This window comes from Siniperca chuatsi, linkage group LG12, assembly GCF_020085105.1.
Source record: "Siniperca chuatsi isolate FFG_IHB_CAS linkage group LG12, ASM2008510v1, whole genome shotgun sequence".
Taxonomy (NCBI): domain Eukaryota; kingdom Metazoa; phylum Chordata; class Actinopteri; order Centrarchiformes; family Sinipercidae; genus Siniperca; species Siniperca chuatsi.
This window is the reverse complement of record NC_058053.1, coordinates 17829884-17856506: the sequence shown is the minus strand read 5'-3', so window position 1 is coordinate 17856506 and position 26623 is coordinate 17829884. Positions and strand designations below refer to the sequence as shown.

General features: G+C 40.0%; 2 protein-coding genes and 1 long non-coding RNA gene across 6 annotated transcripts in view; 2 read left to right on the top strand and 1 right to left on the bottom strand.

Annotated features, from left to right (window-relative positions):
- The first annotated feature begins 1320 nt into the window (after positions 1 to 1320).
- On the top strand, positions 1321 to 6894 carry rab20 (RAB20, member RAS oncogene family). The gene is made up of 2 exons (XM_044216572.1): positions 1321 to 1744; positions 5684 to 6894. The coding sequence occupies exons 1-2, from the start codon at positions 1555 to 1557 to the stop codon at positions 6277 to 6279; spliced, it is 786 nt and encodes a 261-aa protein (XP_044072507.1). The 5' UTR covers positions 1321 to 1554; the 3' UTR covers positions 6280 to 6894.
- Positions 6895 to 6949: 55 nt separating this feature from the next.
- Positions 6950 to 26623, bottom strand: part of col4a2 (collagen, type IV, alpha 2) — a 69877-nt gene continuing 50203 nt past the window's right edge. For 3 of the 4 annotated variants that reach the window (XM_044216567.1, XM_044216569.1, XM_044216570.1), the window contains 31 exons: positions 25998 to 26061; positions 25178 to 25291; positions 23256 to 23405; positions 23049 to 23120; positions 22390 to 22541; positions 22219 to 22291; positions 21947 to 22053; positions 20761 to 20944; positions 20366 to 20407; positions 20001 to 20075; positions 19809 to 19907; positions 19468 to 19689; positions 19144 to 19305; positions 18862 to 19032; positions 18555 to 18698; positions 18340 to 18465; positions 18064 to 18245; positions 17564 to 17627; positions 17381 to 17455; positions 17163 to 17270; positions 16897 to 17004; positions 16737 to 16808; positions 15929 to 16054; positions 15696 to 15812; positions 13801 to 13962; positions 13040 to 13138; positions 12787 to 12933; positions 12584 to 12700; positions 12014 to 12205; positions 9451 to 9737; positions 6950 to 8275 (listed from right to left, as the gene is read on the bottom strand). In XM_044216567.1, the coding sequence (XP_044072502.1) occupies positions 8021 to 8275; positions 9451 to 9737; positions 12014 to 12205; positions 12584 to 12700; positions 12787 to 12933; positions 13040 to 13138; positions 13801 to 13962; positions 15696 to 15812; positions 15929 to 16054; positions 16737 to 16808; positions 16897 to 17004; positions 17163 to 17270; positions 17381 to 17455; positions 17564 to 17627; positions 18064 to 18245; positions 18340 to 18465; positions 18555 to 18698; positions 18862 to 19032; positions 19144 to 19305; positions 19468 to 19689; positions 19809 to 19907; positions 20001 to 20075; positions 20366 to 20407; positions 20761 to 20944; positions 21947 to 22053; positions 22219 to 22291; positions 22390 to 22541; positions 23049 to 23120; positions 23256 to 23405; positions 25178 to 25291; positions 25998 to 26061 (4068 nt within the window). In that variant the 3' untranslated portion in view covers positions 6950 to 8020. The remainder of the gene's footprint in view (positions 8276 to 9450; positions 9738 to 12013; positions 12206 to 12583; positions 12701 to 12786; positions 12934 to 13039; positions 13139 to 13800; positions 13963 to 15695; positions 15813 to 15928; positions 16055 to 16736; positions 16809 to 16896; positions 17005 to 17162; positions 17271 to 17380; positions 17456 to 17563; positions 17628 to 18063; positions 18246 to 18339; positions 18466 to 18554; positions 18699 to 18861; positions 19033 to 19143; positions 19306 to 19467; positions 19690 to 19808; positions 19908 to 20000; positions 20076 to 20365; positions 20408 to 20760; positions 20945 to 21946; positions 22054 to 22218; positions 22292 to 22389; positions 22542 to 23048; positions 23121 to 23255; positions 23406 to 25177; positions 25292 to 25997; positions 26062 to 26623) is intronic. The other variant, XM_044216568.1, reaches the window with a different exon arrangement.
- LOC122885461 lies at positions 12570 to 15512 on the top strand. The gene is made up of 2 exons (XR_006380116.1): positions 12570 to 12707; positions 15027 to 15512. It is a non-coding gene; the product is annotated as an uncharacterized LOC122885461 (long non-coding RNA).

Sequence of the window (26623 nt, the reverse complement as noted above, 5' to 3'; positions counted from 1 at the left end):
CTAGCCACACTGCTCGCCAGAAAACTCCTGCTACAATTCTGGAAATCTGAGTTCCCAAAGTTTGATGTTTTTTATGTATTTTATTTCTTTATATTTCATCATTCACTGTAGTATTTTATTTCTCTTGTTGTGAAGCACTTTGTACTTTGTTTTGATAAGTGCTCTATAAATAAAGTTTTATTATGATTATTATTATTGATATGTGGCTGAAGGAATTAGGAAATGCATTACATCTAGAGAAAATTAGATTCACTCTGTTTGACAGAGGGAAACTTCTGCCAACCTGTCGTTAGTCTGACTGAGAAATGAGAGTGAGTGGTTAATGGTTTTATAGGTTAACCAGAGAAGGTTATAGAGGATCTCTGGGTTAACTGTGTCATATGTCACTTTCTTATAACTTAAGTGGTAAATTATGTGTAACTTTTCCTCTTTTGTGTTACCGCCAATGTTTTTTTTCTTTCGTTGTTGTTTTTTTCCTGTACGTTTGTTGTTTGTTCTGCTGTTTATCTATATCCTATCGCAGTTTAAAATCAATAAACAGATGTTTAAAAAAAAAAAAACACCACCCGCCCAACGGGCGATCCAGTATGGCAAATCGGGCGCAACAATTGCGCATAAATTTTGCCCTAAGTTTAGACTCGTAGGTTAAAAAAAATACATAAATAAACACTTGCTGTGTACAAACTCAGTAGACCCAAATACCAACCATGGCACAACAGACTAAAAGCGTAAACATAACCATTTGAAATTTGTTGAGGACTCTATATATTTCAGTGCATTTTGCAAAAAAAAAAGTTTGAGAGGGATCCTCGTATTTTCTGTTGTGTGGTAGAAACGATATGACATCTTTTCTTTCAGTGTGTAGCCTACATACACACGCATTTTGGAAAGATAGCTATCAAAACTGGTTGTCCTCTACAGTTGAAATGTTCCTCTAATCTTGACACAGTCATTTTCAATAATACGAAAACTGGATCTTATTAATTTGATAATTGTACTGGATCATTATCATATTGACATTATGCAAGTGGACTACCAGCAAACAATGTGTGGGTCTGGGAAGGCTCTCCAAGGGTTACAGGGATGTTTGCTAGGGGTTCATGCAAATGTTCCTCTCCTGTTGCTTTTATTTTTTTCTCTGCATTATATGCTCATTTCTTTATCTTAAATTGTCCACCCCCCTTTTTTTTTGTTTTGTAATAATGAAAAACGAAAACATGGTAGAAGCTGTAGTGGTTCGGTAATACACAGCCTGCCAATAGATGAACCTGAAGGCACAGCTCAGGGTAAAAAAGGCCCACTATAAATCCGTATCTCCTGACCTACTTCCTGTTTCACCTCAGTTACTTTTTGAAGTTCAGATTCAAAGAACAGATTGAGAATGAGCCAACGCTGGATAGTCACGTCCTTACAAATTCACTTTAGTTCATAAAATGGCGTTTGTCAGAGGAATTCGCCAGCAGCCTGAATTTAATTTTACGAGCTAGACCGTGTTTTTTTCAGAAAGAGAGGAAAAAAAAAAAGCTCCCCTGTAGAGGGACTCGACCCAGCATCATGCCCGAGATGTCGAAGATGAAGAAGCCCGACGTCAAGGTTGTTCTCCTGGGAGACATGAACGTGGGGAAGACGTCGCTGCTCCACAGGTACACAGAAAGGAAGTTCAAAGACACCATCAGCACCGTTGGAGGGGCGTTTTTCCTCAAACAGTGGGGACCTTACAATATCTCCATATGGGACACTGCTGGTAATACCTCCTTCTTGTTATCTCTTTTCTCAGTGTGTGTTTTGAAGCCTTATCAAGTCTCATTCCTCCCGTATATTAACTTGTGTTTACCTGATAACGCGTGATCCCACCACCTGAGGCAATCACTGGCATGTGACCGCTCACTCTGTACAGGGAGCACTTAGTTAGTTATGTGTTATTCTCACATGCAAAACTGACAGATCAAAGTTTTCAGTTCCAGTGAAGAAACGAATAACAATAACAGGTCCTATAAAGCCCAGCACAATTAAAACGTTTCATGTAAAAACAGGATAAAAACAACCTGATAATCCAACACAAACAACTGGTATAACAACTTCAAAATGCATAAATCTCTAAATCTGTCCACAGTCACACACCTTTTTAAAATAATACCAGCTCCTTTAAGCTGCTTGATTTCATTACTCATTTGTTTTTAAATAAATATACAGTTAGTTACAGTTAACAGTTAAACGGACTGGTGGGAATAATATAAAAGATAAAACAATATACAGATATATATATATATATATCAAGCATGTCGAGTAAATTTTAAGAAATGTAACCCTGAAGAAAGAGGGTTTAAAAAGAGACTATTCTTAAAATATAGAATAAAAAGCTTGTTAGTCACTAAGTCAAACAGCTGACTGATAGTCAGTTCCTTTTTTGATAATCTGCTTTATCAAGTAAAACTCATCAGTTTAAGTTTCATATCATTATAAACTGAATCATTTAGTTTCTGGCAGCTGGTGTGAGAAAATAAAGACATCCCTTTTGGCTTTGGTCATTTGAGACAAATTTTGATGTTATGTAGAACAAAATATAAATTCTCTAATTGGAAAGAATGATAGATTTGTTAATAATGAAAGCCATTGTTTGTTCCAGTTTTAGTTGGTTATTATATGCTAAGATGCATTTGAAGCCCCTGTAAAGTAAGCAAACACCAGATTGACCCCTGAACTATTAAAAAATGGATTTGTAGTGTGCTAACAGAAAACCACCCTCCATGCAAACACCTGCTTCCTTTAAGGCCATGTATGTTATTGTGCAGTGATGTTTATACTGTTTTATTAAAAATATATATTGTGCTACATATAATATGTCACTTCACTCTGTGTTTCCTGCTTGCTGAACAACACAGATGTTATAAAATCACTGTGTGCTTTGTCTTGTGCTATATTGCACAATATCGGATTAAATTGACCTAATCAAAGCCATTGTCATCTGTGTATTTCTGCAGTAATGCTCACACATACAGAGTACTTTTAGCCTATTTTTTAAACAGCTGCCTGAGATAGAGGCTTCAGAAATAACAACCGCTGCTAAAGAATTGACAAAAGATGGACAAGCCTCTAAAATTACACTGCAGAGTCTTTCTAAAAAGTCGTATCAGTTATGAGTAGGCGTGTACATGTGCTGTAAATGAATGCTATTAACAGAAGAATTGTTTTTAATTACTTTGTTAATCGTTTAATATGTAGAAGTTGCTTACTTAGTTTGACCAACAGCCAAAAACCCAGTGGACTTTAAATAATTACGATACGAAACAGAGACGGAAAGCTTCTTTTATGTGAAGCTGTAACCAGCAAATGTTGGGTATTGTTTTTCAGTGTATAATGGGACTAAAATGGTAAATTTTCACAATTGGTTTAGGTTGAATTTTCTGTTGGCTAATTAATTTGATTATTGACTAATTGTTTCAGCACAACATGAGACTATTATTTGGTACACAATGAGCAGTCTTTATGCTCTGTACCTGGTAACACCTTTGTTGTAGTAAATGAAGTACAGGACTCTTACTTGAATTAAAAGTACAGATTCTAGTAGTGAGCATGTAACCGTCAGTGGTGAAGAAAGAATTTGATTATTTGTCATTTATTTAGCCGTGTTCCATGTTGCCCTGACAAATTTCGCCTCAGTAGTACAGAATAGAGAATACTGTTAATTTGAATGGTAGATTTGTTATACACAGAATCGATCTGTTATTTCACTGTAATATTGAATACACACACACACACACATACAAAAACTCCTGCTTTTCTAGAAAATTCTGCCCCTTTAATTAACCTCAAGGATCACAAAATTAATTAAAATTCACTTTCTCTTAAATAAACTAATTTGGCTATTTATATTGGCAAATATTGACAGGAATAATTTGGTGATTCATCTAGTTACTGCTGACGAATAAGCTTATAACTGCATTCCAGTATTGTGTAAACATGAATTACAGTAAATACACACTTGACAAAAGAAGCCTTGGTAAGCCAACGAGATAAGGAAAGGGTGGACATGTCACCAGTGAGCCATTTCCTGTCTGTGTTCCCTAACTCCATGACCTCTGACTGGAGACCGTTGCATTAGTTTTATTTAGTCACTGTGGTAGAGAAATGCCGGATCAGCGCTGAGTCATTACAAGGCTGTTGTTGCAGATGTATCAGCATAGACAATACAAATTTGGAAGAGTGGCAGTTGTAAGGGTTGTCCTAAAATGTGTCGGATGTTTGGCTCAGCGCTTTGAAAAAACGCTGTCTTCTGCTTATTTTCTCACTGATAATGCCCTTTCCAGTTGGACAGTTTAGTGTCAAAGCCCCCTCTGTAGGCGTTGAAGCTGCCTACCCTGTTCCTCTTAATAGTCACATGTCAGGGCTATGACAGGAAGACTCCCCATGCTTTAACCTGTCTTTTCCAAAGTTACATACAATAGTATTTTCCAGAAGGAGGACTCAGTTTGGGGTTTTTCTTTTTTTTGTCACTTCAGCCAATAGTATGTAAAAAAAAAAAAAGGTTTCCAGAAGGTTTTTATGATGAATTAATGTAATGAAAACACAACTGAATAGCATTATAGCTGAGACAATCAGTCGATTAATCAAGTGATTGGCAGAAAAGTAATTTGATAATCTATTAATCGTTCCAGTTATACTTCCAGCAAAGATGCCAAACATTCTCTGGTTCCAGATTCTCAAATGTGTGGATTCGCTGCTTTTCTTTGTCTTATATGATTGTAAACATAATATCTTTGGGTTTTGGACTAAACAAAACGACACAAATTTCACAATTTTTCCAACATTTTATAGACAAAACAGGTAAACGAGAAAATAATCAGTAGATTAATCGACAATGAAATCAGTTTTTGTTGAAACTGTTTTAGAGAGGTGTTTATTTAACTGTATGGTCATTTTGGAGGATGTAGTTTGTATAACTGTGGAAATATATTTTGTTATATTGAGAGATGTTTTTAATAAGTCTGGAGTGGACAAAATATTACAGCAGGCTCCAAAAACAGTTTTACCAAAAACTGAACATTATAACCTTCTTGAAGGGAGGATTTATTGCTGGACTATTGTATTAGACTGCATTAGTTTTAACTAGGTGTGCCTAATAAACTGGCCACTGAGTGTACTTTTGGTTAGCATCATAGTTGAAACAATTTGTCGATTAATCAATTAGATCGACAGAAAATTAATCAGAAACCGATAATCAATGATCGTTCCAGTTACATTTCAAGCAAAAAAAGCAAAACATTCTCTGGTTCCAGATCCTCAAATGTGAGCATTTGCTGTTTTTCTTTCACATAAATATATTGAACTCAATATCTTTGGGTTTTGTTGGTTGGATAAAACAAGGAATTTGAAGATGCCTACAAATCTGCATCAGTTAATGGAGAAAATAATTAATAATAATAATAGTTAGGTGTACTGAATAAACTGGCAACTAAATATTATTCCAAGAGATGCCCCCAGAGGCAAGGTATTCACACACAATGTGCCCTTTCAAGAATCCTGCATATTTCAACAACAAAGGTTGTTTCTGTTTTCAAACTGCTGACTGTCTTGCACAACTTCTCTCTGTGCTGTGTCCTTCTGCAGCGCTCTTCATACAGTATGGCTGCTTTAACTCTGTTTATGGGCTCAGACACTGTTGACCTTGGCTCTGTCTCCTCAGGTCGCGAACAGTTCCACGGGTTGGGCTCAATGTACTGTCGAGGTGCAGCCGCTGTCATCCTCACTTATGACGTCACCAACTGGCAGAGCCTAGCTGAGCTGGAGGAGCGCTTCCTGTCCCTGACTGATACTGCTAACCATGACTGCATTTACGCTGTAGTGGGCAACAAGGCTGATCTCACAGACCCTAAAGCCCAGCTGTCCCCAGATGTGGCGTCTGAGGACCGAACTGAGTGTGAGGAGGAGAGAACAGAACCACAGGTGCTGTCTGCTTGCCCCACACCCCCAGCCTCCCCTGCATCCCTCTCAGGGATGATGCTAAACAAACAGGTTGCCCCCGAGGATGCAGAGGCTCTTTATGGAAGAATACTGCGCTACAAGGGCCTGGAGGAAAAGAGCAGCCTGCCTGCAGAGAAGATGTGCTTCGAGACGAGTGCCAAGACAGGCTACAATGTGGACACTCTGTTTGAGACATTGTTTGATCTGATGCTGCCTTCCATCCTGAGGAAGAGAAATGAGAACCAAGAGTCTCCTACAGTGGACCTGGAGGAGTGCAGGGGGGCTAGCAACAAGCGGGCCAGATCTGCCTGCTGCTAGGATCTGCCAGAGAAAGGTGGAGAGGCTGCAACCAGCAGAGACTTGTTTTTACCAAAGGACAATCAACAGGTTGGTCTGCACACCAAATACATACTGTGATGGTACTACATTTGCCTTGACTGAGACCCAATAGTATTAATGACCTCCTGGGAACACACACATTCTTTATTCTATGAAGACAGTCAGAAAAAGCAACTAGCGTTCATAGTGTCCACTGACATTTTAAGTATTTCTATGTAAGGAAGTGCGTGCTGCGTTATCACTCGATGCTTTGAAACCTTCCACCCCAACAACTGAAACTACCCCAAAGATGTGTCTGTGGGCAAACACACATAAGAAGTCAATCACTGCTACTGTATTTGTTAATGTTTTGGAATGATGATGTCACAAATTTAACAGCACTAATTGTTAGATGGTTGGCACATTGCACTGTGTTTATTATAGGTGTATTTTAAAGTTTCCACAAATCACACTTCTATTGTTTTGTTTTATGCTCTGTTATTAGCGTTGTTTAGATTTTATTAACACATTTGGAACTTTTCAATGAGTGTAAAGAGTAAATATCCTTGCTGCATTTTTAAATATGCAGTCATAATAAAGATTTTTTATTTTGCAGTCCGTCCGGTCTGTCAGATTTAGATAAACTTGTGAGTAAAATGACAGTCAGAAGTATAACAAACAACATTTAATCTTTACAATCCAATGAAATGATCATGTTATGAAAATTACATTACAATTAAAAGAAATGTCAGTATATTTCCGGTTTAATCAAACTGTTTATTTCCAGACAAGTGTTTCTAGTACAGAACATTTGACCTACTTTCTAAATTGTGTAAAATGCTCTAATCTAACCCAGACTCAGATAGTGACCACAGCTAGGATTTGCTACAGTCAGTCAGACCTTTGAGCCAAGCTGTTTACATTCTGTCCTGTTGGCAGTTTGGGGCAGTTCAATAGTTAGTAGGTTTGCAAAGGAAAATGAGTGTGACATGAGTAGTATTAGATAAGATATATATATATATATTTAAACTCTTAGGGAAGGGGGTCAAGTTCATTCAGCTGATATAAATACAAAGAGAATCAGTGCATTGTGTGAACATATGGTGTATGAAAAATAAAGAGTTAGACAGTTTTGCAATGGTTGATAAATGCATAAAACAGATTGAAAAGACTTTGATATTATAAAAATAGGTTTTGTAAGAGCATAGAGAATAAAAGCAGGATAATACTGTCAATAGTATGAACCAGCACTTGGTCAAGACCTCTAATGACACATTCTTCAGTTGGCTGAGAAGCAGTGTTGGCGGCTTTATGGTGGGCTGTGTACCCTAAACAATAAAAACATCTAGATAGACTGAAGCAGTGCATACACATGGGCATCTTTGGTTCAGCTGTAGTGTACGGTCTCTGATCGTTAACATTGCGTCATAGTAGCTGAGGTAATAAGTTAAACAGTAAGCACCAATCCACATTTAACACAAAATACCTGCTTTCCCATAATGCTGTTGACTTCATTATGGGGCTTCTCCCGTTTTATCTACAGTGGGACATATACACTCAAAGCTCAAGAAAGTCAATGCATATCTGAGCTCTGTGGCTCAGGGAGAAAGTTTCCCATTTACATTAGTCTAAATCAGCATTTCAGATCCCCCTTTGTTTAGTTTAGTACATGGACAGAGAGACAACATTAGACCACTGTCAATGGAGCAACTTCTTTCTGTCAGCGTTACCGTAGAGTCTTTCACAAGTTCTTCATGCAGACCTGGCAGCGGCTGATGCGTGACAGGAGCTGGCCTGCTTTGAGCGTCTCTGATGCCGGCTCAGTGTGGAACGACTGGTCTACGGAGGTAAGCCAGAAGCTGTGCTTGTTAGCAAAGTAGTGGCATGTGCCTTTGGCCCCGTTACACTCAATGAATGGTGTTGTGCGGAAGTCCTCCAGGCAGGAGCCAGGCGATGACAAGGACTGACCTCCGCCTTCATTTCCTGCCGCTGTATGCTGTGGAGACAAAGGTGAGATGGGTACACTTAAGTATTTGGTCTAAAAGACCAAAACCAACAATGAATTGGTCTACTAACAAGTATTGTCTCTGTAGCCAAAGCCTGACACCGCTTATTCCTCTGTGGCATAGAGTTCTGTTGTCCAAAAACATTAAAATCACATCAGTCACAAACTCTGTGTCACACTGTTACACTGTGTGACATGTTCCTTACAATGAAAATGAGTACTGTAGTTAACTTTGAATCATACATCCTCCTGCTGCCATAAACACTCACTAGCACACCAAATCTGCAGATGACAATAGTTCCCAACAAATACACGATTTACTCCTGTTTGAGAAACGTTTGCTAAAAACTACAGTGACTAGCTGTTTCAAGATATAATTTAGCCATTTTCAAAATGAAGGTATGTATTTGTGACCCGCACAAAATAGTAAGTAGGATAATGTTCATCCAGAACAAAGCTTTCAGAGTTTGCTTGCCATGGCAGATATTGTGGCCCAAATAAATGAAAAATAGAAAACAAAACCTTGCAGAATGATGGACGGTAGGGGGAAAAGTGGTGGCCTTGTTACAAGAGGCAATGAGAGATGTTATGAGAAATGTAAGCCTAAATGGATCTCCAACAAGTTAGTATTGTACTTCCATAAAGTTGGACTAGGAAATAACTGACTGAAAAAAATGTGGTCAAAATCATAGCAGCAGAGGCAGAGATATCATGACTTTTAGTCACTGGTATGGGTCAGGCTTAAAAAACGCTGGATCCTACACTTCCCACACTGCAACTTGACCCTCTCTGTATGGTAAGCATCCACATCTCTCAGCCTCCACATTCCCAGTTTGTAACGCAGGCTTTCCGTTATATAATTTATTCAAATTTCCCAGAGCTCTTCCAAAGCCACAGAATACATTATTCAACTGTTTTCACAAGCTGAGTAGTAGTATCCATGATTAGTAAACTGACCTTTGTCATTTAATTATAAGACACATTAGCACCAACACTATAATTAGTATGAGACGGTGCCTATAAATCTTATCGGCTATTGTCACTTTTGTTATGGTAGTTGTATCAAGTATATCAATTGACAATGATAAAGATGCTTAAAATCTTGAATGTAGAACCTTGATCTTTTCATTTCAACACATTTGTCTGGAAGGAAGACCAGAACTCACCATGAGATAGGAGTAGCCGATCCACAGGCTGCGCCAGCCCACAGGACACTGTGGGATGGTGATGTCTTGGCTGTGGACTGCGATGGCAACTGATGGAGCTTCGCATACTGAGCAGCGGCTGATATACGGTTTGATCTCTCCCTCTTCTACGGGCATCATAGGAAGAGGAGCAGTTGTTGACAACCAGTAGGACTTATCATTTCTGCTGGCATAGTAACAAATGTCTCCAGGATTGCAGTACAGGAAGGGCATGGTGTTGAACCGTGGGAGGCAGGAGCCAGCCAAACCTGAAACGGACAACAAACCAAATTATACTTATGGCAAATTTCATACACAAACTCACTTTCAAGTGCTTTTATACAATGAATAAATTACATTAAATAAGTGACATTTTTAAAGAATTTTAAAAGATGAAATCAGAAGAGCAGGGTGGATTATAGTCCAAGATCTTAAAATGTAGTTGAACGCAATGGAGAACCTACGAATTTTCAACATTGCGTCAAAGTGAAACTTTAAATTATGGGATAATGGTAAATACTAAAATGTAGTATAACAGTGGCACAAGTAGAGAAGAATATTAAAGTCAAAGTGACTCAGTAACGTCCGTCATTCAGCAACATCTACCCTCTACCTGGTGCATTATATAACTTATGAATTCAACTTTGTAATAGGAAGAATGTGGTATTCGTCTTTTAAAAAGTTACAGAGACTAATTTTAAAGGTGGTCAAAATTGGAGCAAGTACTTTATCCTCTGGAAATTTGCTCCAGCTGTGTGACAAAGTAGTTTCTGTTTTGGAGATTAATGTTTTGTTGGAAAGTCTAACCCAGTTTTCCAGTCTGTATAGTTTTATTGTATCACCTGTGGCAAAAGCAGCACTGAGATAAGAGTGGAGATGACATTTTGCCTGATTTCCAGAATTTCTCACATTTAGTGAAAGATTGTCAAACTTATAACAGATTGTCAAAAGGCATTCTCTTTCCAGCTGTGTTCTGCCTCTTATGCCTGGTTCATGCATTTAGAGACAAAATCTGATTACACTGATGAAAAGTCGTGTTAAAAGCAGGCTTGAACTGGCTTTGAGGATGGGAGAACAAGCAGTGGAAAGGATTATATCACAACTGAGAACTCTGCTAGCACTGCCTCAGTACACAAGAGATGAACGTGAGTTAGTTTAATGAAAAACAAGTCTATCCTTTTCTGTAGCCAATCAAGTCTATTCTCTTTCTCCTTTTCAGCCCCATCATGCCACTGTAAGGACTGGCTGGTCTAAATGTCCCCAAATCAAACTCTGCCAGCAGTAAGATCTGATGAGCCGGACCTCTTTGGAATGTCTTCTGCTTCATTGGATCACAATGCCAGACAAATTTAACGTGGGAATGTTCGCCTGACCGTCAATGCATTCTGACAGGACTGTACTGTAACAAACTCACTAGCATATGTCCTGACATTGCACTGATAACATTGCAGCAAAATCCCTTTACAAAACCATATTGTACCCTACAGCAGGCCTTTGATAATTACAAATTTATTGGGGCGTTGCAGCCAAAAGGTAGAGCACCAAGGCCAAAACCAACGGTGCAATAACAATAAGTGATAATTACATTGTATGAAGACAAAACAGGATACAATCAACAATTAGGAGTCAGTGTATTGAAACACACTACTGAGTTTATTTAAACTGTACAATGAATATTTGACTTTTCCACAAAATGCTGTCTGGTTGATTTTTAAAAAATGTGAACAATTCATTACATCAATTATTATATTTTAATGATAAAATAAAGTCTATAAATAGGCTAAGGGTGATCAAAGTTAATCTGAAGAAGTTTCAAACCTATGCAACTATAAATCCGAGATCATAGGAGCAGTGACAACTTGCTACCAGCCTCCGTTGGTTAGCTGCGCTGTTTTAGTGGGAGAAGACCGTGGGAATGAGATGCGAACCGTTCCAAAAATTAAGATTTCTCACTAAATATATGCTGGTTGTTGGATCAGATACACGCCGAATTACACACCGACTTATAACTGTTAATTCACAATCTATCGTGTGTGTGTGTGACGGTATTTGAGGAGTTTTTTCGTCCGTTACCAAAGTTACTACTCGGTTTGCTGCTTCCCGTTTGGTGCTGGAGAGATTGATGCGCAGACGGTAAAAAAGTTATTTTGACAGCGGAGTTTATTTTGTTTATTTCTGTTATTTCAACACGGATTTGTTGTTCACAACGTAACGTTGGCACTATCGTTGGGGGGAAAAATACCATGTGTGCGCTCCTGTCGTGGCATCGCGCTGAAAAGGCGTCACAAATTACAGCTAAACTCTATGTACGTTCGTATTTAGCTAACACCATACAGTAATATCCTTGTAAACTTTAAAACACAGGTGTACAGTGTACTTACACTGTAGAGGTGTTAGCTGTTGGCGCTTATCACATTACGTTAATTGTTAGCTGCTGATGTCTGCGGGAACTCTCGTGCTACCGTTGATGTCCAGCGTGATGACGGAGACGCTGCGTCACATGCACTTTTAAACGAGGACACATTTTTAGTTCACCCTGACTCACCGAGGTCCTGGTTGTGGGCCATTTCCTGGCCCTCGAGGTACAGCAGACTGTAGCCGTCCCACAGTTTCGCCATGCCCACAGGACACATGGGCGTCTGCTCTGATTGACTGTGTTTCACCAGCAAGTAGCCCACGCTGACGCTGCGGCCAGGCATACCAGCTAACCCAGGGATGCCAGTGTTGCCGCGGCGACCTATTGAGGAATGGGGAGTTCAGAACTGTGTTTTGCAAAATGAACTAATTATCAATTATATCATACATCCATACATACATACACATACTGTACACACAAATACGATGCCTTCATGCATGTGGCCTAATGCTTTTATAACCTTCGCTCAATCCCTGGCAACCATCTCTGCCAAAATAATTACTTAATAATACAAATAGACCTTGAGGAACTCTCTAGTCCCCAGTTCAGTGCTTATTCATTCACTAAACCGACTTTGACAAAAAATAACAATCAAAAGCCTCTTGGTAACTGGTTCCCTGTTTAAATCTCCATCTACTTTAAATCCTTTAATCCAGGTTATTAACCTAATCCTAAACTGCCCCACAGTGTCAGACGCACCTGCCATGCCTTGCAGACCAGGGTGGCCCATTTGTCCAACCTCTCCACGAAATCCAGGCGTTCCTGGTCTACCACCAATCCCAGGCATGCCCTTCTGCCCAATGGGTCCCATGAAACCTGTACGGTAAGATACGTTTATGTTGCTGAGCTGGACATTTAACTTAGGTGTGCTCAGGAACAAATGTTTTCTTAGAATAACTAACCAGCATCCCCAGGCGGGCCCTGTGGCCCTGGTTCCCCTCTGACCCCCTTTGGTCCTTGGATACCCTGCGGTCCTGGAGGGCCCCTCTCTCCTGGGATTCTGATGGGAAGTGGAAGAGGACCCTGGTTGCCTGGGGACCCACGGAAACCTGCAGCAGGGAAGGATGATGTGATAACCAAGAACCAAAAAACACAAAAGCACGTATGTGGTAACTTGTGAGCAGTCGCTATATTTTGTGAACGTGCATGATTTACCTGGGGGTCCAGTGTCTCCTTTTGGACCGGTTGGCCCTCTTTCTCCCTTCACGCCAATCATACCAGGAACTCCCATCACTCCTTGCTCTCCTTTCACTCCTGTAAGAAAAAAAGGCATATTGAGACTGTGCACAGATTACAGCTTGTGATAATTATTATCTAGCCATATGGGCCTGCAGACAGGTGCAAGATTTTACAGGCTGAGGCATAATTAGTTGAAATCCAGCAAAGTGTTTATTAGTACTTTACAGTGATAGAAATCAGTAGAAGTGGGAATTAAAATTTAACTCACGATATCATACAATTACATTATCTTTCATAGCTTAGCTTGTGGTTTTCTTTGCAATAATTTGTGGTATTTTAAGAATTTTAATGTTTATTTAAAATGTATTTTAAGGTTATTTGACTCTTGAATTGAAAAACTGTTGACACGCTTTTAGCTTATCATATTTATGATATTTTGTGTGTTTTAATATGTTTTGTTGATATGATGGTTTTATTAGTATGCTGTGTTGAATGTAGTCCTGTTTAAACTAATAAACTGACTGACTGTCATTAAGTCGTACAGTTCCAGTGTTAAAATGTCTGCAGTAATAAGTGCTACACTCTTGGCAAAGTATCATAAGAGAATATTGTGATATTGTTGCCAGATCATGTATCACAAGAGACCATATCAAAATATATTATGTAATGAGGTACAGCAGTAATTTGAACACAAGCTACTGTTAAAGGCTTATCCTTGAAAAGAACGTCATGGTTACCTTTCTTCCCAGAAACACCATTTGGCCCCCTGTATCCAAATGGACCTTGATCTCCTTTGAATCCTTTCCTTCCAGGGAATCCAGGAAACCCAGTTAATCCTGGTACACCCTTTTCTCCAGGGGGGGCGTCCACTCCAGGAAATCCTCTTGTTCCAGGGAAGCCTGAGAAACAAATAATTTAGGGTTAATAAATATACTGTAGTTTGTATAGAAGGTAAACAAGAATTCCTCAGCATCAAAACAAGTCTTAAGTGACAGTTCTGTCAGTTCTTTAATTTCTTTAACAATTAATTTTAAGCATTGACACAGCCAGTAAATTATGCCGATTCAGTGCATCCATCTGCTACAGAGATGATCAAATCTCTTGGGCTTCAGCAATAATAGGTAATATTTTGAATCTTAATCAAATGAATTGTCACTTTCCTCTATTACTGCTACAGCCACTGTCAGTTATATAAATATACAGTTACTACTGCTAATGTTAATACTACTACAGCTACTGTTGCCACTGTCACAACTACAACTCTTACTGCTGCTGAGAGTTATCAACTGAGGATAACATCAATAAACACACGTTAAAGATGTGCAGGGGTGTCCTAGTGCTTAAGATGCATACCATATAACCATCATGTTTCTGAGTTTGATTCCAGCCAGGGACCTTTGTTGCATGTCATAACCTTCTCTCTTGTGCCATGTTTCCTGTCTGTATCTCTAATATCACTACTAAATATAGGCAAAAATTACAAAACAATCTTTTAAAAATCTGTGAAAAATAACATCTAGTGAAACATTACTTTATTTATCCTGGAAAGTCTCACTGAGACCCAGATTTTCCCAGGAATTGAACTGCCAACCTTCCAGTTACAAGCCTGGCTGCTTCTTTAGGCCACCTTATTTTAAACTCATGTTTAAAACATAATTCTGGTATTTTCACCTTGTAAAATGATTATTTAATGAATATGTGTTTTTGGTTTTGATGAAGTGAATTAAATTGAATTGCTGTTAAGCCACCAATTCAAACTCCTGTACGACCTAAAACATAATACATGGTTAGTTATGAGGTGGAGGTATCTGTTTTTACATCAACATTGGCTGGTGTAAAGACGTGACTGATTCACCAGTGATTTTCTCCTGATCTGGAATATTTATTCATAAACTGTAAACCTTTCTACTCTCCCTGTGAGTTTGTTTCATTCATTCTGGTCGGTGTTTACATTCCATCGCAGGCCAACGCGCAGGACGCATAGCCCATGCTCGCTGACCAGATACTGTGTGGAGCGGAGAAACCCAGACTCTTTAGTTACTGTCCTCGTTGACTTTAACAAGGATAGTCTCAGCCATGAACTCTCCAAATACAGACAGTTTTATTAAATGTCCGACCAGAGAGGAGAATATTCTGGATCACTGTTACACTACAGTAAGCGGTGCCTATCCTGCCGTCCCCCATGCTTGCACTGGGACACTCTGACCACGTCATGGTCCACCTGATTCCTGCATACAGGCAGAAATGAAACCTGTTGTGAAGACATCAAAGAAGTGGACCAGTGACGCTATGGAGGACCTTTGGGCGTACTTGGACTGTACTGACTGGGATATTTTCAGGACTGCTATCAGTCTGGATGAGTTCTGTGTTTATTATCAGGCATCAAAATACCAATACAAATTCCTCGTATGTGTAAACCTACATGGCAATAAAGCTGATTCTGATGAGATATAGGCTGAAATCACTATTTTCTATATAGCACACTACATTTAATGTCCGCCATTTTATGTCCGAATTCTGAGTGTGTAAATTCACCCACGATATAGTGCCCTCAAAAATTCCACAATGGAACGAAAAAAGTAATGTCGATGGCACGTACACTACTTTCTTTGATCGAACTGCATCTTCTCACCTTGGTACCCATTAGGTCCATTAAAGCCAGGGTCCCCACTGGGTCCTGGTCTGTCTGGGGTCCCGTCTGGTCCTATGGGACCGCGGAATCCTGGCGGTCCAGGATGTCCATGGTCACCTGAACAAGTGAAACATAGGATTGTTTCAAGTCTTTCAGGTCTTTTAGTAAGAGCTCAGCAGGTTTCTTAGATGGCCAAACTTGTGCCCTATTAATGCACAACAATAATGGCTAACCTAGAGGTCCCTGGAAGCCTTTCAAACCCGCTGTGCCAGGAAAACCTGGTTGGTTGTTGGGGTCACCGCTCTCTCCCTTCTCCCCTTTGGGTCCCGGTTCCCCAGCTGGTCCAGTAGTATCCGGACCTGATAAAAGTACAAACAGGAAAGACGTGTCCAACTTAAACTGAGACATGGTTTCTACTCCACAAACAATGGATGTAGTGAAGAACACAGAAATATACCTTCAGTGACTTTAACATTTTTACAAAAGAGTTTACTCACTGCTGTAAAGTATTTATCTATAACACTAAATAAAATATTACTAAATAAGCAAAAATCATATTTAGGTATTATTTGAGTTTAACACTGAAAAACTCAACTAACCTGATACATCAGGACTGTGTGGGTGTGGTTTGATCAGATTTGATTGACAGTGACCAAACAAAATCACCAACTGTCATCAGATTCAGATTAAAACGTTGCTAAATCCTGATTGGTGCTCAGAAGTACGTGATGTCACTTTTTCTAACGCCCACTTCAAAGCAGTGAGCAGAGCACAGAGAAAAACAACAAATACAGAAATCTCTCATGAGAAATAAAAACTGTTGTAACTTGCAGTAACTGGCAGAAAAGTGTATGTTTACGTTGGACCCCATCACTCACAGTAAGAAGCTGATTGAGAAAATAAGTTTTTAGGGCCTTTAAGCTGTAATCTATATGAAAGTAGTATCTGACTAATTTTTAACTTGCAACATTCATGGTATACTCTAGTAGTGAAAGGTGCACAGAGATTGTTTTTATGAATTCTTGAAATGTGTTTGAATACCTGGTGTCCCGGGGATACCCTTGTGTCCTTTCAGTCCATGTAATCCATAAAGACCCTTTAGGCCGGGGAACCCTGCACACATTTGCATAGGTCAGATGGTGGACAACAAGTATTTAGTTTAAAGAGAGAGAAAGAGAGGGCACTGGTCTGATCATGTTACCTTTTTGTCCGGGGAAGCCAGGAAAGCCTGGATGTCCTTCTTTTCCAGGGATTCCAGGAAAGCCTTTTTGACCTTGGTTACCAGGAGTTCCCTTCTGCCCATCTAAGCCTGCAGAAAACAAAAATGTTGTTCACAAGATTGCGTACAAGCTGGAGTCAGAACAGTTGCAATGTAATTCTGCTCCAATGTACTGCATAACATTTAAAATAACATGACATACTTTAATTGGACAGTGTGTAATAAGGAAGTGAATGGGGGTCTCTTACCTGGGTATCCTAATATTCCTGGTTCACCTGACTGTCCCTTTTTCCCTTCGATACCATCAAAACCAGGTGTACCCCTGTCCCCAGTTTGTCCAATTAATCCTTTCTGGCCTGTAAAGGGGGTATCAAACATCTCATCAAGAATGAGCCTCCAATTGTTAAATGGTGCTGATCAACACCAGAGGAGAAGTAACAAAAGCTTTATGAGCTACAGTTTGTACCTGGTTCTCCTGGAAAACCATGCTCTCCTCTCAATCCGGTAGATCCTGGAAGGTCTATACGTGGGCCTTTATCACCTGTAATAGTGTTCAAAATGTACTATCACATCAAATATTTTCATCACACTTACTTTATTATTAGTATCTAGATTCCCATCTGTCTGGAGTATAAACTTGAGGTTGTACCTTTGACTCCCTTCCTTCCGTTGTCTCCTGATGCGCCATAGGCACCAGTACTTCCTTTAATTCCCTGAAAAGTAACAAATGAGCAATTAACAAACATATTAAACATTAGAATATATCACTTTTGCATGAGATGTTGCGATGAAAGAAATGAACTGAATTGAGACCTGAACTGAGAATTGTAGCTACAAAACAATAGTAAAATTACACAAACGATGGCATAGTGACAGAGAGAGTGAGTGCAATAAATAAAATTAGTAAACTTAAAGGAATTTAGTATTGCACTTTCATAAAGTGGGGGGACATGCATAAGACAGATGAATGAACGGTCAAATTGAAGAGGTCGAGATCACTGGATCCTACATTTTCCAGATTGCAGCGCAATAGCATCTTTTAATAGACCCTCACTGCCTGTTAAACAGCCACTTCTTTCAAACTGACACCTCCAGTTTGGAACAGTTTGGACTGAGTCACAGGCATTTTCCCAGTATGGCTCTGCTCACCTTGTTGCCAGACATTCCCTCAAAACCAGTAATTCCTCGATTTCCAGTTATGCCAGGCATTCCTTTTATCCCCGGCAGCCCCTGTGCTCCTGGATCTCCTTGGTAACCTTTCTCATTGCTGGGGTCTCCAGGAAGACCATGAGTTCCCTCGTAGCCTGGCACACCGGGGAAACCCTTAATACCTGTGGAGAAGAGTAGGATGTGAGGAAGTGAAGCATGAGAGGACAAAGGAGGTGAGAAGGAAAGCGTGACTGATATCAGATTGTAGCTTCACACCTCTCTGCCCGGGGAAGCCTTGATTTCCTGGGCGTCCAAAGTCTCCCTTGGCTCCCTTCATGTCAACAATCATCTGGGCAGGGATCTGAGGCTTGTCCCCAGGTGGTCCTCTCAAACCACGATCACCTGGCAGACAGTCCAGTTATGAGGGAGTTGGTAAGTTAAAGAGTTTATGTGGTAGACTTAAGACCCACTTTATATCAGAACAGTCTCACCTTTCGCTCCACTTTGACCTGTCACTCCTTTTGGGCCAACTTGGCCTAGCACTCCAGGTTGTCCTCTCTGCCCGCTGAAGCCCTTCACCCCTACATCACCCCTGATCCCCTCAAAACCTGACATGCCAGGGGACCCTTTGTTTCCTGGGAAAGAGAGGGACCATCAGAAGTCACAGAAAACTAACTTTTCTGACCAAAACTGCTTGAATCATGGACAAATTACATAGATTTTATAATATTTGATGTTTAATTTGATTCTATATTCTTTAAGGAGTAGATTATCAAAGTAAATATCTGAGGAACAAACCCTTCATTCCTTGAAGTCCTGGGTGTCCATCTTCACCAGGCTGTCCTGGGTCACCTGTTAGGCCATAATCTCCAACGGCACCATCATCACCGTACGTCCCTGGGATGCCTTTTAATCCTATTGGACCTGGAGGGCCCGGGTCTCCTTCAGTTCCCCTCTCTCCACTGAAACCTGGTGAGCAGGTTGACGTACCAGAAGGAATGGGAGATGTCATATACGTATATATATAAATAAAATAAGGACATTTCTGAGAGAGTGTGTCGGTGTGTATGTTTGTCTAACCTGGCTGTCCAGTACCACCACGCGGCCCAGGTGGACCTACTCTCCCAGGGTCACCAGGGTAGCCATACTTGCCCGCTGGCCCAGGACTCCCTTCCTCCCCCTGCAGGCCTGAAGGGCCCATCTCACCCTTGAAGCCGATCATACCAGGCATGCCGACCATTCCTGGAGGAACAACATTAGATAATAGTGCTCAAATCTTTTATTCTCTCAAATGATCCAACTAATGCTAAAATTATGGCAACAAGGCAAAGCAAGACTAAGTGACAGGTAGGTTAAATAAACAGTTTAAATATAAGTAAGTGACAAGGTGGAGATACGGCCAACCTGAATAGCCTGGTTCTCCTTGGTCACCATCTTGGCCTCTATTCCCTTGAAGTCCAGGCAGCCCCGGGTCACCGGGGGCTCCTGGTGATGCTCCGAAGATATCTCCGTGAACACCCTTCTCACCTTGTGCCCCGATCCGGCCGGGCACACCGGGCACACCAGGGTTTCCTACTGAACCTTTGCTGCCAGGAACCCCCAAGTCTCCACGGGGGCCGGAAAAACCTGTTTTGGAGAACCATAAATGTTAATAAAAGAAAATGATCTGGACTAAAGACAAATCAAACAGTTCAATTCTATCCATCTGTCTATTGCCCAGTAAGTGTTTTCTTGTCACTCCTCACCTGGTGGTCCAGGACGGCCACCTGTGCCTTGATCTCCTGTTTCTCCTTTCTCTCCATGTGGCCCAAGTGGACCCTGTAGTCCTTTTTCGCCTGAAGTGCCTGTTGGTTCACAAAACATAAACAGGACATCAAAAATGACTCAAAGCAGGCACCCTGCAGGCAACATTGAGCACTTGTTTCTTGTTGTGTTACCTGGGAAACCTGGTGATCCACTGGGTCCTGGAGGTCCAGGCGGCCCAGGAGGTCCTGGAATAATATTGCAAGGACCTGACCAGAACACAGTCTTTAGGGCAACACCATGGTTGTATGTAATAGTTTTAACTGTTTATGTGGAAATTACTATTTTGGTGCAAGTGATTTTTGTCTGCTGCCCAGCGTGAACTGTCTTTCAGAACATGGCTTTATCATAACATTAGCTGGTATTTCAGGTCACTAAATCTCAAATTGTACACAATTCAAAAAATCATCATGCACACAAGTCAAATAATCCAGAGGCAAAGCACAACAGAGTTGTTATAAAGGAAGCAATGAGGTGAAATCATTATTATACCAGCTACCTGTTACATCCACCTGTCCTCCATCTCCTGTACTACAGCCTCCTTGAGATGAAATGAGAAATAATGAAAGAGAGAGGCATTTGGAACAGTTGGTTTGAGGGATGCAGCCCCTGCATCAAGGTGACACAAGAGGCGAAGAAAGAAAAGGAAATAAAATGGCAGAATATACTTTTCATGCATTCTTTCTCCTTTTTTAATCACAAGCCATTAATGTTAATTCCCATTTTCCTGCTTTGCATTCAATTACAAAAGAGGGTATTTTAAGAGAGGCGAGGTAAAATGAAATATGAAGTGAAGTGAAAACAGGTAAAATCACCGTAAAGAGATAAAGCCTTGAAGGAGAAATATGCAACACTATACTGAGATTAAATAAGAGGCGGGAAGGAGACAGTCACCTGGGCTGCCAGGTGTTCCTTGAACTCCAGGATAGCCTGCGAGGCCGTCGTCACCAGGTACACCACGTTGACCTTTGAGGGCCCCGAGGACTGCACCTGGTTCTCCCCTTAGGCCAACTGCACCGGGTCGACCAGGCAGACCTGGGAAACCTTTGTCTCCACGTTCTCCGCTCGGACCTTCTCCCTGTTGACACCAACCAGCACAATGATTATACTGTGGGATATATTTGTCATTTGTCATGAGAGGAAATGAACAAAAAGTGAGGAGACTATGTCGGTTTAGATGAAACCCTAATGCAGTGGTGGAATGTAACTAAGTACATTCACTCAAGTACTGTACTTAAGTACAAAGTCAAGGTACTTGTACTTCACTTGAGTATTTCCATTTTATGCAACCTTATACTTCTACTCCACTACATCTCAGAGGCAAATATTGTATTTTACTACATTTGTCTGACAGCTTTAGTTACTAGTTACTTTTCTAGTTAATTTTCATATACTTCCTGTCCAGTGAAAACCATGTATTTCCAAATTTGCTGATTTTTCTGAGAAACTTAAGGATTAAGTATTCCTTTATGGGTTGAAAAAATTCTCCTAGTTCTTAAGCTAAATAAACTATTTAAACCCCTCTTTGGATTAGCTAGAAAATTAATTGTCACAAAGCTGAAAACAGGCTATTTTTCTGAGCTCATGAAAAGTTGACTTTTTAGAGATACATGGTTCTCACAGGACAGCGACGCTACAAACGTGATGATCTTATAGACCATGATGCATCGCTGTAGATTAAACTACCCAACAGTATGTAAAGTAGTTCAAATGCAGCTCAACGTTCAACATCTACAGCAGTAAAATGCAACATACACATTAATGCAGCAGTAATATGAATCCAAAAACATCATATATAATAGTAAAACACTGACAGGGAACATTTTACTGCAGAATGAGTACTTTTACTTTTGATAGTAAATTTAGCAGATAACACTTACATACTTTTACTTAAGTATGGTTTTGAATGCAGGACGTGTACTTGTAGTGGAGTATTTTCACAGTGTGTTATTGCTACTTTTACCCAAGTAAAGGATCTGAATACTTCTTCTACCACTGACTTAACACACATACTAAATCACTGAGATGAACAGGATATGAAGAGTATGTACAATATCAAACTGTAACTATGGAGACTCACTGAAGGACCTCGGCTCCCAGGGAAGCCAGGCAAACCATTTCGGCCTGGAGCACCTGGTGCTCCTGACTCACCATCTCGCCCGAGAACCCCTGGGTCTCCAGAATATCCTGTAGCGATCATACACACACATGCATGGACATAAGCATACAAACATGCATCAACACACACATACAACCACACATGTACACACAGTATGAAAACACACAACAGAGGTCATTGTCTGATTTCTGGCCCACTTGTACCCCTGGTTTTGATCTGAAGGTACACTGCACCTTTCTGTGTGGCCACTCTCGTGTCCCCTTTTCGACCTTTTGGGCCCGGTAAACCACTGAGTCCAGGAAATCCCTGCAAGAAAACAAAGAAAAGTCTGAGGAAACAGAGACAGGCTTAAAATAAAGAATGGAAAAGAATGACTGAAGATGATACGACTCAATTATTCTTACAGGGAAGCCGTCATCTCCTCTGGGACCTGGGTCTCCTACATCACCCTGCTGACCAAACTCTCCGGTCATCCCAGCATCACCGCGGTCACCAGCAGGGCCAGGTGGCCCCGGTAGAAAGTTTACAACAGTGCATTCACATTCACCATGATCACCTAAATGTACACACCATTGCACCCACAGATCAGCAACATAGTGTGTGACTGCATATATTATGAATTTAAAGGTCCAGTGTGTAGGATTTAGTGGCATCTAGCGGTGAAATTGCAGTTTGCAACCACTTGAATACTGCTCATTTCACCCTCCCCTTCCAAGCGTGTAGGAGAAACTATGGTGGCCGCGAAACTCACGAACGGCCCTATCTAGAGCCAGTGTTTGGTTTGTCCGTTCTGGGCTACTGTAGAAACATGGCGGTGCAACATGGCAACCTCCGTAGAAGGGGACCCGCTCCTTAAATAGATAGAAACGGCTTATTCTAAGGTAATGGAAACACAACGATTCTTATTTTCTGGTGATTATACACTAATGAAAACATACTTATGAATATTATATTCCATTTCTGCCAATAGCTCCTCCTAAATGTTACACACTGGACCTTTAACTGATTATTTTACTCAGGGGAAGTCAAATGGTCTTTATCATGAACAGTATGCCTACAGCACCTTTCACTCCTTTAAAGCCTGCATTTCCGGGCCTTCCTCTCCCACCGGGAGCCCCTTTGAAGAACTCAGCCCCTAGAGACATTTAGAAATACAATAAAGGTACAGACATTTAAAACTAATAAACAAGATAAAAAAGGAAGATTAAGTATTTAAAGCCTTAGTTTCACTCACTCACTCACTCACTCACTCACTCACTCACTCACTCACATGTTCCTTTGGGTCCTGGAGGGCCTCTGGCCCCTGGGCGCCCAGTGAAGCCTGGCGCTCCTGCACTGACAGCAGGGAGTCCTGGTTCCCCTTGCTGGCCCTTCTCTCCTGGCTCCCCCTTTACACCAAATGGCCCAATGAAATCAAATACTGGCAGACGCAAAAGGAAATCAAAAGGAAATTTTTATTTTTAAAACCCTTGACCGCTCAGTTTATAAAAGGTTTAACTTATTTTGGAGGACACTGTTGAGATAACTTGAACCCTTCATGAAGTTTCCTTTGTTCACACCTGCTGAAGCAGCTATGTTGTGACCATGGTATATTGTGTCACATGTAAAGTAGCCTAAATGTTTTGCAAAAATGTATTCTATCTAAAAAATTAAGATATGTTGTCTTGTATGTTTTGTATTTATTGCAACTAATACTCCTTTTGTAAGATCACAAAGGGAAATATGAAGATTAATTGGTTAATTAATGGTTTGTATATAAAGAATCTGACCACCTGATGTAGGCAAGGCAGCTGGGTCTGGGTTGTGTGACTTGTTCAATTTTGACTAAATAATAATAAATAATAAAACTTTTTATAGAGCACTTATCAAAACAAAGTACAAAGTGCTTCACAGAGAGAGAAATAAAATACCACAGTGAATGATAAAATTCATAAAAACAACAACAGCTCTGGTAAAATCATCATAAATCATAAAAATGCGTCTTGAAAAGAGACTTAAAAGAAGACACTGACTCAGACAACCTAATGAGCAAGTTGTTCCAGGGCCTTGGGGCCCTGATGGCAAAAGCTCTGTCCCCCTTAGTTTTCATCATGGACTCAGGAAGAGACAGAAGACCCCTGCCCGAAGATCTCAAACTACGTGAAGGTTCATACGGGATTACAGGGTCTAAAATATAGTCTGGAGCCAGGCCACACCTTACTGCAAACACAACACACACTGTTGTATGTACAGAGTTGTACCAGCTGACAGTCATCATCTATGGTGCTACAAACTTTATTAATAATTTATAATAAGTTATTAACGTTGTGTGTGCAACTGTGTAAATGATTCATCCTCTTCATCATCAATATTTATAGCCTCTTCTCCTTCTGTATGAACAGTATGCTTGAGTTTTAGGTCTTGTGTGTGTGTATTTACATCTATTGCATGTCTGTCCGTCCTGGGAGATGAATCCTTCCTCTATTGCTCTTCCATTTCTTCCATTCTTCTATCTTTTCCCGTTAAAAGTAATTTTTTGGGGAGGGGGGTTCCCTTATCCGAATCGAGGGTCTAAGGATAGAGGATGTCATATGCTGTACAGATTGTAAAGACCCTTGAGTCAAATTTGTGATTTGTGATATTAGACTATATAAATGAGACAAAAATTGACATGACTAGTCTGTCCTCCTTCCAGGTCTTTGTGATACAAAGGATGTTTTTTGGTTGATGTCCACTTTGCACTAAACTCTTAAAACCCTGAATATTTACCCTATATATATATATATATATATATATATATATATATATATATATATATATATATATATATATATATATATATATATATATATATATATATATATATATATATATATATATATATATATACACACACACACACACACACATATATATATATATACACACTGTATATATGATGTACTTTAGTTAATATTATCATTATGTCTCCTCATATTGTGATTCTACTTCTGTTTCTATATCTGCTACTGTATGTACGACATCTATCTGTCCTAGAAAAGGGATCCCTCATCATCTGTTCTTCTTCTTGAGGTCAAGTTTTTTTTGTGATTTTGGGATATATGACAGAAAGTGTGCAGCACTGCATTGTCTACACTGTGTTTATTCTGTAACAGCTCTCTTGATTATGACTATTTGAGTCTGTGTCTCTTTGCATAGCTTCAGTTTACAGACCTAGTTGCTGTGTTTCAGAGGCGGGGCGTCCTGGGGGTCCGGGGAAGCCTTGGTCTCCAACCGGGCCCCTATCTCCTTGTGGACCCTGCTCACCAAAAGGACCCGGAGGACCAGCTTATAAAGTCAAAGCATAATTAAAAGAAACAATTATTAGCATCTGAACAGCAAGTTACTTCAAGCAGTTCCAAACATGCTCATACATCACTGACACTTCCTGTAACTGCTTTAATCCATTCTTATGTAACTGTGTAACAGACTATATATGAAGGCTTATGAAGAGTTTCTAAATGTTGTTTCCTCATTTGAATATAATGTAATAATAATAGTGATTGTTGTGTAACACAAACAAACTAGATTCTCTTCCTCTTCTTTGAGTAATAATTGGAAGATTTCTTTCCCACGCTAGTGTTAATGTTCACTGCCACATTTCTTTTTACATCTATATGACACGGACTCCTTAACATACCCCCAACCAATCACTTTTCGGTTATTACTGTCGCTTCAACCTATTGCCACCCTTCACCAAATGCTGTGCCGGATGACAGAAGCTCTGTTGTTCCTAAGGGTTCATGCAGTGTGTGTGATGGATTTTAATAAGCCTCATCACATCCATATTCATCTTGTGTATGTTGAACACCTGACCTTTTGCTCTGACAAGTCTGTGCAGCCTGTTAAAGTTGAACTTCAGTAATGTCACTAATTTCCTCACAGAGTTTCAAATCATGTCAGCAACAATTTAGTCAGAGTGCACGTTAACACTTGTCAGGCAGTGGGTTTCATCTTCACACTCTTTCTCTTTTTTAGGTATTAATAAACTTACCTACTAAAGCCCAAGACCAAAGGGATCCTGATGAAATCAGATCTCCTGGGTCACCCCTGACTCCCTAAAACACAAAAATAATGTCAGTCTTTCAGTATTCAGTGGCTGCAGTTTCACTTTTCATTTTAATGTGAGTCTTGAGTACAAAGATCGAATGCGACTAGATGAGATCCCAGGCTGGATGTGAACACATGGCTTAAAAATGACTGGGACACATATCCTGTTGTTGTCTGATTATATCCTGTTTTCCTTTTAATTTTTTATCTTGTTTCCTCCTCTGGGTCTTGATTTTGAAAATCAGATAATGTGAACAAAATGTTGTTGATCATTTTATTTATTTTTATTTATACTTTTCCATTCAGGTTGTTTTTCTAGTATCTGAGTAGACTGTAAACCAGTTTGAAATTGACCACTTAGCTGTAATTTGACTCTGGGCCTCCACTGTGGCTATTAGCTTGTTACCAGAGAAGCTACTTTTCTAAAACAACACAAAACCTTTGACTTGTAGGTATGAAGAGGAAAAGACTGGAACAAGAATCCCATAAACTATAGCTATAAAACAGTCTGTTTGCTATATAAACATCAGATAATTATACCAAATGAAAAGCCAAAAATGATCATTCCAT

Coding starts and splice junctions, on each gene's coding strand:
- rab20 (XM_044216572.1), top strand. CDS start 1,555: ATGCCCGAGATGTCGAAGATGAAGAAGCCCGACGTCAAGGTTGTTCTC. Junction 1,745..5,683: donor CTCCATATGGGACACTGCTG/GTAATACCTCCT, acceptor CTGTCTCCTCAG/GTCGCGAACAGTTCCACGGG.